Source organism: Saccopteryx leptura, chromosome 3, assembly GCF_036850995.1.
Source record: "Saccopteryx leptura isolate mSacLep1 chromosome 3, mSacLep1_pri_phased_curated, whole genome shotgun sequence".
Taxonomy (NCBI): Eukaryota; Metazoa; Chordata; class Mammalia; order Chiroptera; family Emballonuridae; genus Saccopteryx; species Saccopteryx leptura.
The window spans coordinates 103,523,331-103,540,543 of record NC_089505.1 but is presented as its reverse complement, the minus strand read 5'-3'; the positions used below and the strand labels follow the sequence as shown (position 1 = coordinate 103,540,543).

Here is a 17,213-nt window from a genome sequence, read left to right as displayed (position 1 = left end):
TTGATGCTTCCAGCTCTCCCCTCTTCTCTCTCTCTGTCTCTCTCTCCTCTCTCTCTCTCTCCCTCTCTCTCTCCTCTCTAAAAATGAATAAATAAAATAAAAATTAAAAAAAAAAAAGAATCGACCAATGGATGCATAAATAAGTAGAACAACAAAAATTAATCAATAAAAATTACAAGAAAAAAGAGAGAAACATCAGTTTGTCACTCTACTCATTTATGCATTCTTTGGTTGATTCTTGTATGTGCCATAACTCTGGATCAAACCTGCAACCTTGGCGTATCGGCATGATGCTCCAACCAACTGACCTACCCAGGCAGGGCCCATTATCACCATTTTTATATGTTAGGTTTTTTATCTTGAAAACCACTGTGCTACAGTAAGCCTCTACACCCACGATCACTGCTCCCTTCACTGAGGAGTAGGAAATCCTGGGTACTCTCTTGGAGACCTAAAGGTAAGTTAACTTAGGATTTTCTTTTCCTCTAGAACAGCTGGATGGCAACAGATAATTCTGAGCCTGGTTTATTTTCCAAAGATAATGTGTGTTTCTCTGCTTTAACCTTAAACTCATAATTTTCTGTTACCTGGACAAGCATGACACGGTATGGTTTTTACAGGAGCTTAGCTATATTATGGACAGGGATCAGATAGGGTCCTTGGCCTGCAGAGGAGAAATGCAGCTCATTAGCCAATTTGCTTCCTTTGAGCCCAGAAGCTTCCCGTGGCTCTTTAGATCACAAAACCATTCGGTATGCAAAGACTTGCTCCTTTCCTTGATTAGGAACTCCTTATTGACTAAATTTATCAGCAATTCAAAATATGCAGTTGATTGGTCTTATTCTTACTCTCTAGGTTACACTGGGAAGGTGAGCTGCAGTTCACCCTGAAGACGTAGTTTTGGCCTTTTGGACTAAGTTTTTCTCCTTAAGCATGGACTAAGTGTAAATGAAGTTTAGAAACTAAAAATCAGAGCCCACTTTAAATAGTTCTCAAAGCAGTTATCTTTTGGTTGAACACAGTCACTTAAGCCTGCCTTCACCATGCAAGTGAGAAACTCGATGTATTTGTTTCTGTGCACCACTTTTTATTCCTAGCAAGAATGTGCTTTGTGGCTTGGAATGACAATATGAAAGTAGCGTCAAATTGCTGTTATGTTTCTTTGGCTGCAAATACTCCTTGCATTCCAGGGTTGAAAGTACGGAAATCGACAGAACTCTTTTTCTAAAACACAAGACATTGTGGAAAGAGACCACTGGTATGTTGTTTTTCAGGGAGGGCTTGAAAGTCTCAGCTTTTCACTTTTTTCCTGAGATGTAGATTTGAAGGATTATAACCTAGAGCAAAGACTTTCAAAGATGTAGGTTATGAAACATAAAATAAGCTTTTCTCTCCTTAGAAGAAGTCGTAAGTCTCTGCTGTGAGTTGCTGATAAGTTCAAGGCTCCATGAAGATACCACTACTCATCATGGTTATTGAATATACACTGAGGATATAATTTCTTTTCTTCTTTTAAAAAAAAATTCCATTGATTTGAGAGTAAGGGGCAGGGAGGAAGAGAGAAAGAAAGAGAGGGGAAGAAAGAGAGAGACAGAGAAGCATCAACTTGTTCCACTTAGTTGTTCCATTTAGCTGTACACTCATTGATTGCCTCTTGTGCGTGCCCTGACTAGGGATCAAACCCATGGCAATGCTGGGGCAATGCAATATTCACGTAGCCACCCAGCCAGGGCCTAATTTCTTATATTTCATGTTAATTGTAGACACCTAGAAGGTTCTTCTTACTTCAGTCTGTTTTCCGGAACCATTTTACAAGGGGCTAAGGGTTATAGGCAAATATGTAGACATATTGTCTTCCCTTCCAGGATTCATTTTTTTGTATTATACCTTTCGATTTTATTCAGACTGCTTTGAGTTTTGTGACTCTTCAGAGTTTGTGAAAAAGACTCTTAGTTATAGAACATATATAGATTCCCCAAGCTATGGAGGATATGTCTCTATTTCCAGGAGCAAGCATCTACATAAAACCCAAACCATTTTAAGGGAGAGAAGGGCTATTTGGGAGGCGGGGCGTACAATCTTTAGTAACCATTTTATCTGACCCTGTGTGTCACTTTTTATGCACCTAATGACTTGGTCTCTTTGTTCTTTCAGGTAAATTTGCAGAGGACATTTTTGGAGAGCTCTTTACTCAGGCAAAAACCTTTGCCTCTCGGGTAAGCTCCCTTGCTGAGAGGGTTGACCGCCTACAAGTTAAAGTCACTCAGCTGGATCCCAAGGAAGAAGAAGGTAAGGAAGCTGAGCTCAGCATTTGCAGGCTCTGCTGAGCAGTTTCTTAGAATTTTTTTCCTGATTTATAAAAAAAGTGTGGGGAGAAATCACAGAGACCTATGGAGTTGTGCTTTGAAATGACACAAGCCTGGGTGGCGTAGAGAAACCTTTTTAGCGCTACTGCCCTCCCACACACGCCCTCTCTCCCATTCCCCCAATTCCCTCTTTCTCAAACCCCCCTCCCCCCATCTTTTTTTGCTACCATAAAAGTACTTGGAAGATTCATTCCTCCTCAGGAGAGGCCTGCTAGCTCTGGCCACATAGTAAACCTTTGTGTTGCCTCATTTTGTTCAGTGGTGAAATGGCCGGGCTGCTGACAGCCTCGTGGGGCTTCCCCAGAGGGGGAGAAAAAACCTCGCTGCCGACAGCGCGGCCAAGAAATGGAGCAGCTGAGGCTTCTCTGACTGGCGTGACTTGGAGTTTGCTCACATAGCCTGTCGTCCATTTTCTAATAATGCCTTCCATCTTCTTTCAGTGTCACTACAAGGAATCAACACCCGAAAGGCCTTCCGAAGCTCTACCATTCAAGACCAGAAGCTTTTTGACAGAAACTCTCTCCCGGTACCTGTCTTGGAGACATACAACACCTGTGACACTCCTCCGCCTCTCAACAATCTTACCCCTTACAGGTGACCTGGCTGGCGCCTCCTTCTTCTGGCTTGTGGTCAACAATATTAGATTGTCTTTTTATTTAAAGATGTTGTTTAGGTCAGAGAATTGCATTAAAAAACAACCTATGCCAGAGTTGCTTGTGGCAGCAGAAGCTAACATTTACCACATAATCAGTTGTCACTATTATTATCATTTGATTTCTGAAATTCATAGTAAATATAATATATATTGGAAGTTTCTATATTGCATGCTGCAGAGTTTAATTTGGTGTAGCCAGGTCCGTCTTGGACTCCATCCAAGGAATTTAGTGTTACAGAACCAAAAGACTTTGTTACAAGGCAGTCCTAGAGCAAGCATCCCAGGGGTAACATTCTAGCAAGGCTCCCACTTACTTGGAAACCACTAGATTACCAGATGTTTGGGCGTGTTAGTGGGGCCAGCCTTGTGGACTGGCTGCTCTGGGCCCTGAGGGTCCTCCCAAAGCTTAAGGAGTGACTGGCATTCTTCCAAATGAGTATTGTTCACTTTTTGAACATCCTTTCAGCATTCCCCTCTGAAAGTAGCAACCCTGCTGCGGCTGGACTTTAACAAAAGAGGGTAGCCTTGTAGATACTTTCAAGCCCTTCCCCTCTAATGGTCTGATAGTCTTATCATCCTGCAAATAACCACAGAGCAAGGGCAGAAAGCAAATATTTATCTTGCTTGCATCCATAAGTATCTTTGGAACAGGTAAAAAGTTAATTACAGATAGCTAGAGGCAGGCATCTTCTGTGAGATATGGGTATACTGCAAAGGAGAGTATATGGGGGTTGGAATTCAAGGGCACCGCCTCATCCAGGTAGCCTGGAACAAGAGCATGGGAGCTTCTCACAGATATCAAGAAAGTACATGACATCTATCCTATATCTTAATTGTGAGAAATTGTGCTTGTCTCTTGGCTTTCAAAGGGGCCAGCTAGCATTGTAGGACAGAGATTTGACTCTGCAGCTTCTATCATTTAGTTGTGTTTGGGTAGAGGAGCTATGGGGCGAAGGGAGTGCATGCCTGCCAGTATCAAAGGGAGTATGATTTAAGATAAACAGATGATGTAAAACAAGTTTATTTTTTAGGTAATGGTATTTTCCGCTTTAACATTCCTCCTCTTAATTATCTGAATTTGGCCTAACAGAAGTGAGTGGAGGTGTACCTAACTCAACAAAATTTAATATAAAAATCATTAGTGTTTGATTTGGAAATGCTTTCTGTGTGTTGTGATGGAATTGGAAACCAGGGCACAGAATTGTCTTTCCAATTCTTTTTAGTTCAGAATAGCGTTAAAATAAATGCCCACCCCTAAGCACATGCTTTCTGGAAAGTAAGAGAAGTTTATGCCAAAGTGCAGGATTCCAATGAGGATCATTGAGTCTGGCAGATAACTCTTACCTTAACACTCAATAACTCTCTATTCATCACAGCCACTAAGAGATGGTCATTAAATCTTGTGGTCATAAAACAACTGGCCATCTGTTCTCGATGGGGCCCCCTTGTGGTTGGAGGCGGGTGCTTAGCTATTCTAGAAGGGAGCAGGAAGGTGGAGTGCTATGGTTATCTGTTTTCACAGAGGAATAACAGCTGCACACATACACAGTGGTATGTATATATTTATACATTTGTGCACATGTGAACATATGCATGTGTGCACAGGTTTCAGGCGGGTGGGAAGCTACTAATGCTTCCTAGAGGGTCCAGAGCAATTGGTTTGGAGAGAGAGAACCAGTGAAATCCCCTCTGATGTGCCAGTGTATCAGGATATCCTCAGGGAGATGTCTGTGGCCCTGCAGATCATTAGAAATAATCAGGATCCCTGCTGCTATAGCCTATTCTTTGCCCTGTCCAGGCAAATTCCTCTTCCGGGAATTGAAAGTAAAGCTAAGGTTCTTTAAAAGCTAGATAAGCCTGACCAGGCAGTGGCGCAGTGGATGGAGCATCAGACTGGGATGCGGAGGACCGGTTCGAGACCCTGAGATCGCCAGCTTGAGCGCGGGCTCATCTGTCTTGAGCAAAAAGCCCACCAGCTTGGACCCAAGGTCCCTGGCTTGAGCAAGGGGTTACTCAGTCTGCTGAAGGCCCGTGGTCAAGGCACATATGAGAAAGCAATCAATGAACAACTAAGGTGTCGCAGCGAAAAACTAATGATGGATGCTTCTCATCTCTCTCCGTTCCTGTCTGTCCCTATCTATCCCTCTCTCTGACTCTCTCTCTGTCCCTGTAAAAAATAAATAAATAAACAAACAAACAAATAAAAGCTAGATAAATAAAGAGGTGGCATTCAAGGGGCATTGGAACATTGGTGTGGGAGAGGAAGGATGCAATCAATTTGAATGACTTCTTGATTCCTGAGTGTAAAAACTGCTAACTGGTAGGTATTCGGAATATTGGATTTGGTTAGGAGCTGATCTGTCTACTGACAGCTACTTGTCTTCATTTCTATCCCAGGGACGATGGGAAAGAGGCACTCAAATTCTACACAGACCCTTCGTACTTCTTTGATCTTTGGAAGGAGAAGATGCTGCAGGACACCAAGGATATCATGAAAGAGAAGAGAAAGCATAGGGTGAGGGGAAAGGGGCCTCTGTTCTACACATCAGTAGGCACGATTGTGGAGGGGGGATAAAAAGGAAGCCAGTCTTATGTGAAGTAATCATTCTGAGTGGCTGCTTGCTTGGATGCCAGGTGAAACTCTTAAAAAAATGTGTCCACTCCAAGCACAACCAAGATGAAAGTATAAATCACACCAAAAATGTGTTTGTTCCCCCCAGTGCTATTAACAATTGAGTATATTCAGGCTGAGTTTTAGAAATTGACTTTTCTATTCACCATTTATTTCTCTTGCAATTTGCACCTGACTCTGCTGGACACTCAAGCTAGGCTAGTCCCTTCCCTGCCAGTTTTGCAGCTCATTTCTCAGAGATCAGCACAAGGCTCTACAGTGTTTGATTTGCAACAGTAGCAATTTAACACCTTCACTACTGGTGGGCAGGGCAGGACAGGGGGAGAAGGAATGGACCTAGTTTCAGGAGAGGCTCCTCTCCCCTTGGACTCCCAGTGATGTGTGTAAGCATGTATGACCTACCAGTTGCAACCTCACAATCCCATTAGCATGGCTGCTAGGAGGCCCAAGAGAGTGCCAGGGGCTAGTGCAGCTGCACAGGCTGAAGAATCCCTCACTGGTTGTTTTAACTATTTCCCTATATCTGCCCCAGATATCTACAGCTGTCATTACTTCTCATCTCTTTTGACTGACCTTTGTGGCAGAACAAGTAACAAATAGCTATTTACTAACTTTCTGACAATCAGAGTTGTTCAAAAACATGAATGAGTTAACCAAAGAGGTAGTGGGTTTCTTATCACTAGAGGTGTTTGAATTTGGAATTGAGAGAATGGGCTTGGACCTGAAGATGGTTGGGATTCAGTGACTTCTGTCACTCCAAATTCAGTAATTCTGTAAATTCTCTAGTTACTATATGTTGCCTTGGAAAAGCATCTCTTGGGTGTGCATCCTTGAAGGTGGATGGAATTCTAGAGAACTTTGGAAAATGTTTTATAAAGGAAATGTTTCTTTTCATTATAGAAAGAAAAGAAAGATAATCCAAATCGAGGAAATGTAAACCCACGTAAAATCAAGACACGTAAGGAAGAGTGGGAGAAAATGAAGATGGGACAAGAATTTGTGGAATCCAAGGAAAAGCTGGGGCCTTCTGGGTAAGTGATACTTTTGTACCATTGTAACATTCTTTGAAGAGGCTGAGGACATCAGTGTGACAGCAAACACCTTTCACACCCCCTAAAGTCTGCTGTATGGCTGAGATCGATACTGCTGTTAATCAGCTACTTTAAAGTACATCCATCTGTTGATTAAAATTTGCTAAATAATCAAGACTCAGCAGTTTAAATCAGGTGACCGAAGTAGTCTGTAAAAGGAAGCCCACGGCTGCGAGTGCCCTTACTCTGCCTGACACTGGTATGTCTAAGAGCCTCAAAGGAAAGACTGGGAAGGGAAGAAAAGTGGTCTTGGGAGCCCTTTGCCTTCAGAGCATTGATTGAAGGTAGTGACTAAGATCTGGGCCTTTCACAAGAGTGGGGAGGGCCAGGCAGAGAGTTTGTGCACATCACCAAAGCAACTTTTCAGTCAGCCTTTGTCAGTCTCCGGAGAGAGGCTGGCCAAGCGACTGAAAGCAGACCTCAGAGACAGTGTGGGAAAGGTCGCTCAGCCAGTGTTGAGGCTATATATCTCCATGGAGAAATCGTAGATGTCAGTCTGACCCCATTTCCCAATACCAAATCACACTAGAGGTTTAAAAGGGGGGAAATGGTTTTAAAGCTTGGTTTGATGCTTATCCTGGTGTCCAACCTGTGTGACATTCAAAGTCAAGTCACTACAACTGCTTGGTGTGAATGTTGCCCTGGTTTTTTCCAAAAATACATTGCATCCTGACTGTCAGAGCCATGCCAGCCCATGTCGGGTGTCTAGGAATGATAAAAGGAAAGAGTTGAGTTGTTCTTGCTTTTAGAAATAACTCTACCATGAAAATCTTGACTTTTAAAAATCTTGACACTTCTGACACTTGTTCTTCCTGGATTAAGAGATTTGTTTTAAAGAGTGATGAAGATGGTGAGAGGAAAAAGGAAGCTTTCTCTCTATAGGGAAATCAGCCCTGAGGGTACCGCCATTACCTTCACCTCCCAGTAAAAGGGCCATTTTATTCTGTGGTGTCCTTTCCTGTTCAGACAGGCCCTGTCATCAGTACAGTAACCCTAAGGCCAGAAGCTTGCATGTTCAGAATATGCTATTTTGTGGGAGTTTTTGTTGTTTTGTTTTATATTGTTTGTGGAATGAGGTTGGTGAAAATAAGGACTTTGCCTTCCATTTTCTGTTGTCCAAGATATTTGGAATTGGGCTGCATGGCTGGTCTACCTGACCATGCTTGTTGGTGAACCTGTGAAGAGATGTGCCAGGCCTATAGGGCTCCAGGCCTTGGGGATTTGGGGCATCAGAGCATCATTTGATTTAGTTAGTTTTCTCCGACTCTGTCTCCTTGGGGTCTATTTTAGATATATTCTTTAGAACCCAACAATGGTGGAAAGAAGGGGAGGGCAGGACAGGCTACATTTTGCTAGCTGCTGCTTGGTGTTTTTGTGCTTGTTTGGAGGTTTGTTGTTGTTCACCCAGAGCAAATTCACCCAAGGATCAGCGCTCTGCGGGGCAGATTTCACGAGGCAGGTCCTAGCACCCTACTTTAACGGGCAGCTCATTTTGTTATTGATAAGAGTCCTGGCAGAGAGGCCACATGTAACTACCACATAGCACCTTGCACTGGTCTTTAGTTTGATTTAGCAATCAAATGCTCCTTGGCCTTTGAGCCCTCCATAGGCTTGCTGACCTCAGAACCAGGCTGTGTGCCAGTCACGTGTTTACAGCTCACTAGCCTTGGGGTGTGGCTTTGCCTTGTGCCACAAGACAGACTTTGGGATTTGGGACTAAGCTGCTCCTAACACTTGGGAGAGAATTTAAAATAACTGCTGGGTTTGACAAAGCCAACACTGAGAAAAGAACAGCATGGTTTTGATAATCTGTGTTGAATCCCATTCCTACAAACAATTCAGCAGAAATACCTGGGAGGTGGCAACAATAAGATATTTAGTCCTAAAATAAAATTTCTATAAAACGAAACTATATGGGGAATATACTTATTTTATTTCTCCATAATAACTTTTATATCAAATTCATTTTTGTGGGGTCTTTTAAGAAAACAAGAGTATCCCTGAGACTTTAAACGACAGTTTTCTCATTGGGTTCACTGTCAGGTACCCGCCCACATTGGTGTACCAGAATGGCAGCATTGGCTCTGTTGAAAATATGGATGCGAGCAGCTACCCACCACCACCACAGTCAGACTCCGCTTCTCCACCATCTTCCTTCTCTGAAGACAGCTTGCCTCCGCCACCAGCGGAATTCAGGTAAATGGTGGTATCTTTTTATCTACTTTGGGTGGTTAAAAACTCAAGAACAATGCCTGACCGGTGGTGGCGCAGTGAAGAAAGCTTCAACCTGGAATGCTGAGGTCGCTGGTTCAAAATCTTGGGCTTGCTTGGTCAAGGCACTATGAGAAGAAGCAACAATTATGAGTTGATGCTTCCTGTTCCTTACCACCCTCCTTTCTCTCTCCCCTCTTTCTAAAATCAATAAATAAAATCTTTTGTTTCAAAGCTAGGCCAGGACCCCTAAAATAACTTCAGGCAAATCAGTCTAAATCATAGAAATAATTAAGATTTATCAAGTGTTTGTAAGGTGCCAAATATTATACCAAACAGTATATATGTTACTGAATCCCCAGAGTCCTCTTGAGATAGGTAGCCGTTTTACAGGTGAATAAATGGCAAGGCACAGAGAGGTCGATGAACTTACCTATGGTCACTGAGCCAGGAAGAGGCAGAGTCCATCCTGATTGAAGAGCATAGCAGTCTGACCCCAGAACCTGTGTTCTTTGCTACCAGCTATCCCTGGTAGTCACCAAACTTACCTCTTTTATTTTACTTAGCTTTTTTTTTTTTTTTTTACAGAGACAGAGAGAGGGACAGACAGGCAGGAACGGAGAGAAAGGAGAAGCATCAATTATCAGTTTTTCGTTGCAACACCTTAGTTGTTCATTGATTGCTTTCTCATATGTGCCTTGACCGCGGGCCTTCAGCAGACCGAGTAACCCTTTGCTTGAGCCAGCGACCTTGGGTCTAAGCTGGTGAGCTTTGTTCAAACCAGATGAGCCCGTTCTCAAGCTGGCGACCTCGGGGTCTCAAACCGGGTCCTCCGCATCTCAGTTCAACGCTCTATCCACTGCGCCACCACCTACTTTGTCAGGCTATTTTACTTAGCTTTAACTCAGCATGAACTGAAGTGGTATAATTTACTGTCTAAAATATTTATGACACTTTGTCTAGTTATCTAGGAACCTAGCCAACAGTCACCTTTTTCTCCTGTTGCTTCTGGTTCATTTCGCTATTGGATAGACCCTTCAGAAGAATAAAAAACAAAGGGAAAAAAGAGATGAGGCTTAGAATCATTTTGGTATCTGTCCGTGTTCCTGGCAGAGGTATACAGGGGAAGAGTTAGCAAGGAATGGCTGACAAGGGCCCTAAGAAGAGTTCAGTTTTTTGTTGTTGTTGTTTTCGTTTTTACAGAGGCAGAGATAGACAGGGACAGGCAGACAGGAACGGAGAGAGATGAGAAGCATCAATCATCAGTTTCTCGTTGCGCGTTGCGCCGTCTTAGTTGTTCATTGATTGCTTTCTCACATGTGCCTTGACCGCGGGCCTTCAGCAGACCTAGTAACCCCCTGCTGGAGCCAGCGACCTTGGGTCCAAGCTGGTGAGCTCTTTGCTCAAGCCAGATGAGCCCGCGCTCAAGCTGGCGACCTCGGGGTCTCGAACCTGGGTCCTTCCGCATCCCAGTCTGATGCTCTATCCACTGCGCCACCACTTGGTCAGGCAAGAAGAATTCAGTTTCCTCAGTTACTTCTCCCTTTCTGGTGCCTGGTAAACTTTTCTGTCTGGACACTATTCAGTCAGAGTTTGAAAATGTTGAGGACCCCCTCAGATGGAAACCTAAAGCAAGGCTCTAGGCATCACCCTCACCCCTATCCCAAGCCCCATTCTTCTTGGCTCTTGAAAACACTAATCCCACATCTCCTTCTGCCTCCCAGATCACTCCCTGCTGGTTGTCCTGTCAGATGCAGCTAAAGCTTGAAGTCTGTGGGAACTTGCAAGATGGATGCTTTTCTAAGGAGTAGCTATTAGTGCAGGGCACTTTCACAAAGGTGGAAGAAGAAGCCCTCAGCCTCATACATGGTCTGAGACCTTGCAGCTGAGCATACCTGACCCAGGAGAGGCGCACCTTAGTCCTCTCTCAATCTGGGTCAAGTCTGGTGGCACATTCATTTCTCGACTGACCCTCAGGCCTCCATTCTTTCTCAGGTTTTCACACATAACACTGAAAATACCTTTGCTCAAATCTGTACCCCGCTCAGCTTCGGTTACTTGGCTAGGGTTTCCTGCCCTTGCAAGATCTAGTGAATGTTAATAGCCTGCAGAACAGAGGGTGGGTAGGTGATGTTAGAATTTTTATTCCAGTTCTTTCTTGCATGCCTTTGTAGTTTTGGCTTTATGACTAAAATGGCCGTTTCTGTTAGAGGAGGGTTTAGGAGAGTGCCTTTCCTGGGAGAGACGAAAGGTTTTAAGGGAACCTAGGCGGTGATCCTGACCAGCCTTGAACTAGACAGGAATCCCAAGTCTAGTTCTTTCGGTTAGTTTTTTTCAATTTCTGCTTCAACTCCTCTGCTGATAGAAAGCTCATTAACCTTAAAAGGCTGCCCATTTCGTCATATCTGACCATTTCCAGGTTTTTCTTTCTATTTGAGCCAAAATGAAATTATATGGTCAACCAAAATGAACCTAGGCTTATAGATTAGCTTAACTGTAGGTGAATATTTGCATCCTGAAAGTGATGGTGGTCTTTTTTTTTTTTTTTTTCGTCCTTTTAGCTATCCAGCTGACAACAACCAGAGGGGGTCTGGCTTGGCTGGACCCAAAAGATCCAGTGTGGTCAGCCCAAGCCATCCACCCCCAGCTCCTCCTCTGGGCTCCCCACCAGGCCCCAAACCAGGCTTTGCGCCACCCTCTGCCCCTCCGCCTCCGCCGCCAATGATAAATGTCCCACCCCCACCCCCACCTGGAGGGTTTGGATCCCCAGGGACCCCTCCACCACCTTCACCACCCTCTTTCCCACCTCACCCCGATTTTGCTGCCCCTCCACCTCCTCCCCCACCACCGGCAGCTGACTACCCGACTCTGCCACCCTTGTCCCAACCAACAGGAGGGGCACCTCCTCCCCCCCCCGCCGCCCCCTCCTCCTGGGCCGCCCCCTCTCTTTTACGGCGGTGCAGATGGCCAGCCCGCTGCACCACCACCACCACCACCTTCTGATACGCCCAAGTCCAAGTCCTCCTTGCCTCCTGTGAGCGATGCCCGCAGCGACTTGCTTTCAGCCATCCGTCAAGGTAAACCCCAGTATGGGGTCCAGGACCATGAAGTGTTGTCTTTCTGCAGCTGGATTGACTGACGGGGGGATGGCTGAGGGGTTCTCTGCCCTTCCCAGTGAGTGACTTTTGTTGTTTGGGGGGATATTGGGACCTCAGGCCTCAGGTCAGCTTGAAGAAAGACTTGACCCTAAAAATATGGGGATTTATTTAGATTTCTTTCCACCTTGATTTTAAAGTAGAGCATTATTATCCTGGGATCTTGGAACTCCTTGAAAATTTGTGCTTTTTGTGTGTTTGTGTCTATTTTGTGCCCCAGAGAAAAAAAAGAATCACTCTCTTAGAAGGTTCTTTGGCTGAACTCTTTGTCCTTAACTTTTTTGCCTTTCATATCCTTCCTCCCTGCTCTTGTTCCCTCTTTCTCACCCATTTCCTTCTCCTCTTATTCTCCTGTCCCTGTCTTTCTGTCTCCTTCTCTTCCCTCCTTTCTCCCCTCCCTCATCATCATCTCACCCTCGTGGAGCATTTATTCTTTTTCTGTCAGAGGCCAGGTCTGGGCCAAGGGGCTAGAGTAGTTTCTTCTGTTTGTCATCCCCAAGGAACTGAACGATTGTCTAGAGAAGACAGCCTAAGGCAGCTGGGCTCAGTGGTAATCGGAGAGTTGGGCAGACTGTATGTCTAATGGATGGAGTGTGGTGGCCGGTCCCCACTCAGAGCTTCATGAGAAGTACCATCCTCACCAGCCTGAGAGCTGGCAACAGGGAAGAATGGCCGGCTTCCTTTCAGACACACCTGTAGCACCAGGACCAACATTTCATAAACCTTATTCTGTATTTTTTCTTGCTTCCTCCTTTCCCAGAGGATCCCTGTCTGCTGTCCTTTCCTATATTCCACCAGCCAAGGGCCGTTCCCTCTCCATCAGTCCTGGTGGAGTCTGAGACGGACTCACCTCCTTACCTCCTCTCTTTCCCCCACCAGGCTTCCAGCTGCGCAGGGTTGAGGAGCAGCAGGAACAAGAGAAGCGGGATGTCGTAGGCAACGATGTGGCCACCATCTTGTCACGTCGCATTGCGGTTGAGTACAGCGACTCAGAAGATGACTCCTCCGAGTTTGATGAGGACGACTGGTCGGATTAACTCTTTCTGCCTGCTGCCCACCTTTTTTCTTGTCTTCCTACCTGCCTTCTTTGATGCCTATCCCAGAAGTCCCATGAGGAAAAAGAATTTCAAGGGGCCAGTGCCTTCCCTGAAGCTACCAAAGATATATCTAAGTGCTTCCTCCAAATCCACATGTATTTCCCACCTCCCACCTTCCTCCAAATCACATGTATTTCCCACCTCTTGCAGGCCCTGCCGATCAGTAGCTGAGACCCCCTCTTCCCATCAAGTGTCTTGCATACTGAAGAGAAGGGAGAACCCCAAAGCTGATTCCTTTGAGTGGGTTTAAATTGGAGTTGATGCCTTTCCCTAGGTGTCATTTTCAACTGTGGTTTTCTCCCAAAGTCCTTGCCTTCAGCTATGTTGAATAATGCCAGCCATCTGATCCTGGTCCTAAAGCCTGCATGGACGGAGGTGGCACCGCCCCCATGACTGAGAGGTCAGAGCAGGCCGTGTGTGCCAGCAGCCAGGCTGTTGCACCTTCTGCCTGGGTCAGCAGGGCGAGGCTGCCTTTTACTAAGCTCTTTCTGTATCCAGATCCCTTTTGTTCTAGGAGCCATCAAGCCCCTCCGCCTAGAAACGATGCCTTTCTGAAGACTGGGTTGCCTTCCTGCCAGGCTCCCTCTCTTGACTGTAGTGTTCAGGTGTCCTTTAAATGCCCCTCCCTTGCCACCAGGTGCCTCTGGGCACCATAGCCCAGTTCAGACCTCTAATACCCATGACCAAACTGGCCCTGACACACAGGGATCTGGGCCTTTGCTGGATGTCAGGAGCCAAGCTTAGAGACTTGGAACTCTAGGACTAGAAGAGTGGCAGGACTCCTTGGGTCCTAACCTCTTGATGCTGAAGTCTGGAGATGGGAAGTGACCTGCTCAAAGTCACACAGTTGGATTGTGATAGGGCTAGAGCTCAAGGTTTCTGATTCCAAGTCACCTGTGCTTTCTGGGACCAAATAGTGGGCACCTGCTGGAGCCTGGGCGGAGCAGCCTTGGCTCTGTGCTGCTCCAGACCTCGCCATAGGTAGGGATCTCAGCAGGGGGTGTGGGGCCTATGCCGGGACTGTCAGTGCTGCTCAGACCTGTATAGCCTTGTAATTGTTTGCTTCCCCTTTGCTGTCACTAGCCAACCACGTGGCCTTGAGAGCTGCCCTTCTGGGGGACTAGAGGTAGTGAGAGAAGGAAGGGGTGGGCAGCTTTGACAGGTGCTGTTTTCGATTCCTCTTCAACTCCTCCCCCTTTTATTTCCCCAATTTAGGCATGGGTTCTGCCAACTGTAGAAATTTCAGTCCCTGAGGCTGGCAGCTGCCGCGGGTAGCTGCCTGGGGGGCCTCGCAGCCGCCGTGAGGAGGGCTGAAAAGCAGAGGGACTCTGGGTCTTCTTTCCAGCTCCCCTCCTCACTATACACAGTGATGTTCCCTCCCTTTTCCCCATTTTCCCCAGAGCTAATACACAGGTGCTATTATTCAGAAAAAAACTGGTCAGCTTTGGCCAGCAATGAGGTTTCGTCTCTTCTGCCCTATTGTGTAACCTCGTATGCTGAAACGGGCTTCTCCTGGCTTCTCCTTCTTTCAGAGCCCTGAAACAAAGAGAAACAGGATCTGTCTCTACCCAGCACAGCAAATGGTTGTAGTAATTGCCAAAGCCCTCATAAACCCCTCCAGCTTGAGGAGTGTGTAATAATGGGTACCGCCGCTGTGCCCTGGCTGAATGCTCCCCCTCTGTCTGCTTTCCTTGAACCAGGGCCAGGACTGAGCCTGCGGGGCCAGCGTGCCCTCCTGCTGGGGCTGCTCATAGTGTGCCCTCCTCCCTGGTCAGGCCTCTGGCACAAGCCCGCTCCTGGCTGTAGTGCTGCGCATACCTGGTTGTGTGTACCCTGCCTGGCTTCCCACCTTGCACTTTGGAAGCTGAAGGTACATTCTTCAGAACCCTGAAATGGCCGATGAAGGTGCCCCTGGCTGCAGCCCAGGAGTGGCTGGAGAGGCAGGCAGAGGGCAGTGGTTCTCCCAAATAGGAGTCCTGGGGCCTGGCCAGGCCAGGGTTTGGGCCTAATGGCTTTGACTAAATTACCTTCATCCCCCTCCTTGCCGGAAAAAGGGGGAACCAGTGCCACTCTATCATTCTGCTCTGACCTTGAAGGGGGTGATGTTGGCCTGGCTTCTGGAATGGACAGAGTCCACGGTGGGAAGGTCTGGGGGCAGGAGGAGGTGGGGGGGCACTGCCTGCGGAAGGTAGGATTAGATCATTAGCTCAGTGACCTCCTAGGGTTTCGATGTGCTGTGTTCTCATCCTACAGCTGGTTTGGTAATGATCTGCAAGTCCCGGAGAGCAACAGCACAGCTCTGCCTGACGCTCTCATTAAAATCTATGCAGCCAAGCTCGGCGCTTTGTAGCAGCCGGCCTTGCGAAGCCTCCTCAGCTAGGAGTGGGGGTTGGGGGTGGGCTAGGACCCAGTCAGCTGAGAGGCCCTTTGGGCTCTACTTATGCTTATATGCGCCCCAAAAATGCTTCTTTAAACCCAGAGCCCTTTAAGATGATAAAGGACCTTATGCAGGTAATCATGTGTCTTTGGAATCTTTTAATTGTAGCATGCAAAGTTTAGCGATTATTTAAATTGGCCAAGGCTGGTAAGCCTATGGAACAGTGGCTTGTAAGGACTCTTAAGTTCTGAAGCCAATGAGCCACCTCCCTTCCTGGTCTGCTCAGCCCAAGGGATTTGCCCCCATTCCTGTGGCCTAGGGGCCCAGCTTCTGACCAGCAGGCAGTGTCAGAGGGACTGGCAGCTTTGCCCAGGTTGTGAGATGTGTACATTCCAAAGGAGCAGCCTCAGGGAGAGGGCAGGCTCTTGATCCCTTGGAAGCTCAGAGCAGCAGACCCAAGCTCCAGCTTGCCTCCGGAAGCTCGAGCGCCCTCAGAAATGACCCTGGTCAATGTCACCGCAGAGCCCAGGCGGTGTTGTCAGGGCTAATGTGAAATCTCTTCCCGTGGTGCCGATCCTCCAGCTCTGCAGCACCGGCTTGGACAGATTGAGGTCTCTGTGGCTTTGGTGACCCTCCTTAAGCATTCCCACTGAGCCACCTCCCTTCCTAGCTCTGCTCTGCGTGCCTCTGACTGCAGCCCCCCTCACCCAACTTCAGGGCCTGGGGATGGGGCAGGTCCCCAAGGCCAGGGGGTTTTGCTCAGGAGACATGTCAGGCTTCCTAAGAGCATCAGGCTTTGTGCTTGACTGGGGTCCAGCTGACCTGGGGACCAGGTATTGCCCAGAAACATGCCTCTTTCTGTGTCTCAGTGAGTACTAGGGAACAATGTTATTGTATGAACTATACTCAGTTAACTCACTCAAGAAACTAACCAATCTGTACTTTCTGTCTAGAATGATGTACATGTAGGAGAGTGAGCTGTAATGCTCCCGAAGTGCCTTCTTTTCTGATCTAAGCATATTTATAAGGACCTATTCCAGTGGATTCTTGGGTGTGTTTGCCTCATCAGGATTGAAGGGAGTGAGCACATACGTAGTGGGGATACGTTCTGAAGATGAGACCCTTCCCCCCGAGGATGGGAAAGGAGCGTCAGATCTGAGCAGCAGGGTTAAGCTGAACCCCTAAGTGGCCCTTTCCCTTTGCCCTGCTACTCTCGGCTCCTAGAAGGATGTCCAGCTTGTTAAAGCCCTGTGGCTCCAAGCCTGGTCTTGTCCTTCCCTGACAGGCTCACGTATGTACCGCATTAGCTCCCCAGTGACCTAAAGATTCCATGTAACTATACACGAATACATAAATGCCAATATTTTAAGTAATTTGATAAAAATCTTTGTAGCTGTTCAGCCACCTCTGGTGTGTATGTGTGTGTGTTTAATGGGAGAAGGGATTAGAAGGGGGCAACGATGAGCCACAGGTGGTGGCTTCAGCTCCAGAGGGAGGTCCATTGTGGGTGGGCTTGGAGGGTAGGAGGCTGCAGGGTGTGGGTGGTGCACCCTGTTTGGGAGGTGGGGGTAAAGACCGGAAACCATTTTGATTTAGGAAGAAACCCAAATTGTGGAACCTAGAGGCCCA

At 46.8% G+C, this 17,213-nt stretch overlaps 1 protein-coding gene across 1 annotated transcript in view; it reads left to right on the top strand.

The window, feature by feature from the left end:
- WASF2 (WASP family member 2) overlaps positions 1–16,988 on the top strand; it is an 88,335-nt gene extending 71,347 nt beyond the window's left edge. Inside the window, 8 exon segments of the mRNA XM_066375558.1 lie at positions 2,155–2,289; positions 2,807–2,960; positions 5,419–5,536; positions 6,554–6,684; positions 8,788–8,940; positions 11,517–11,867; positions 11,869–12,032; positions 12,990–16,988. Of these exon segments, the coding sequence (XP_066231655.1) occupies positions 2,155–2,289; positions 2,807–2,960; positions 5,419–5,536; positions 6,554–6,684; positions 8,788–8,940; positions 11,517–11,867; positions 11,869–12,032; positions 12,990–13,147 (1,364 nt within the window). The 3' untranslated portion in view covers positions 13,148–16,988.
- The last annotated feature ends 225 nt before the right edge of the window (positions 16,989–17,213 follow it).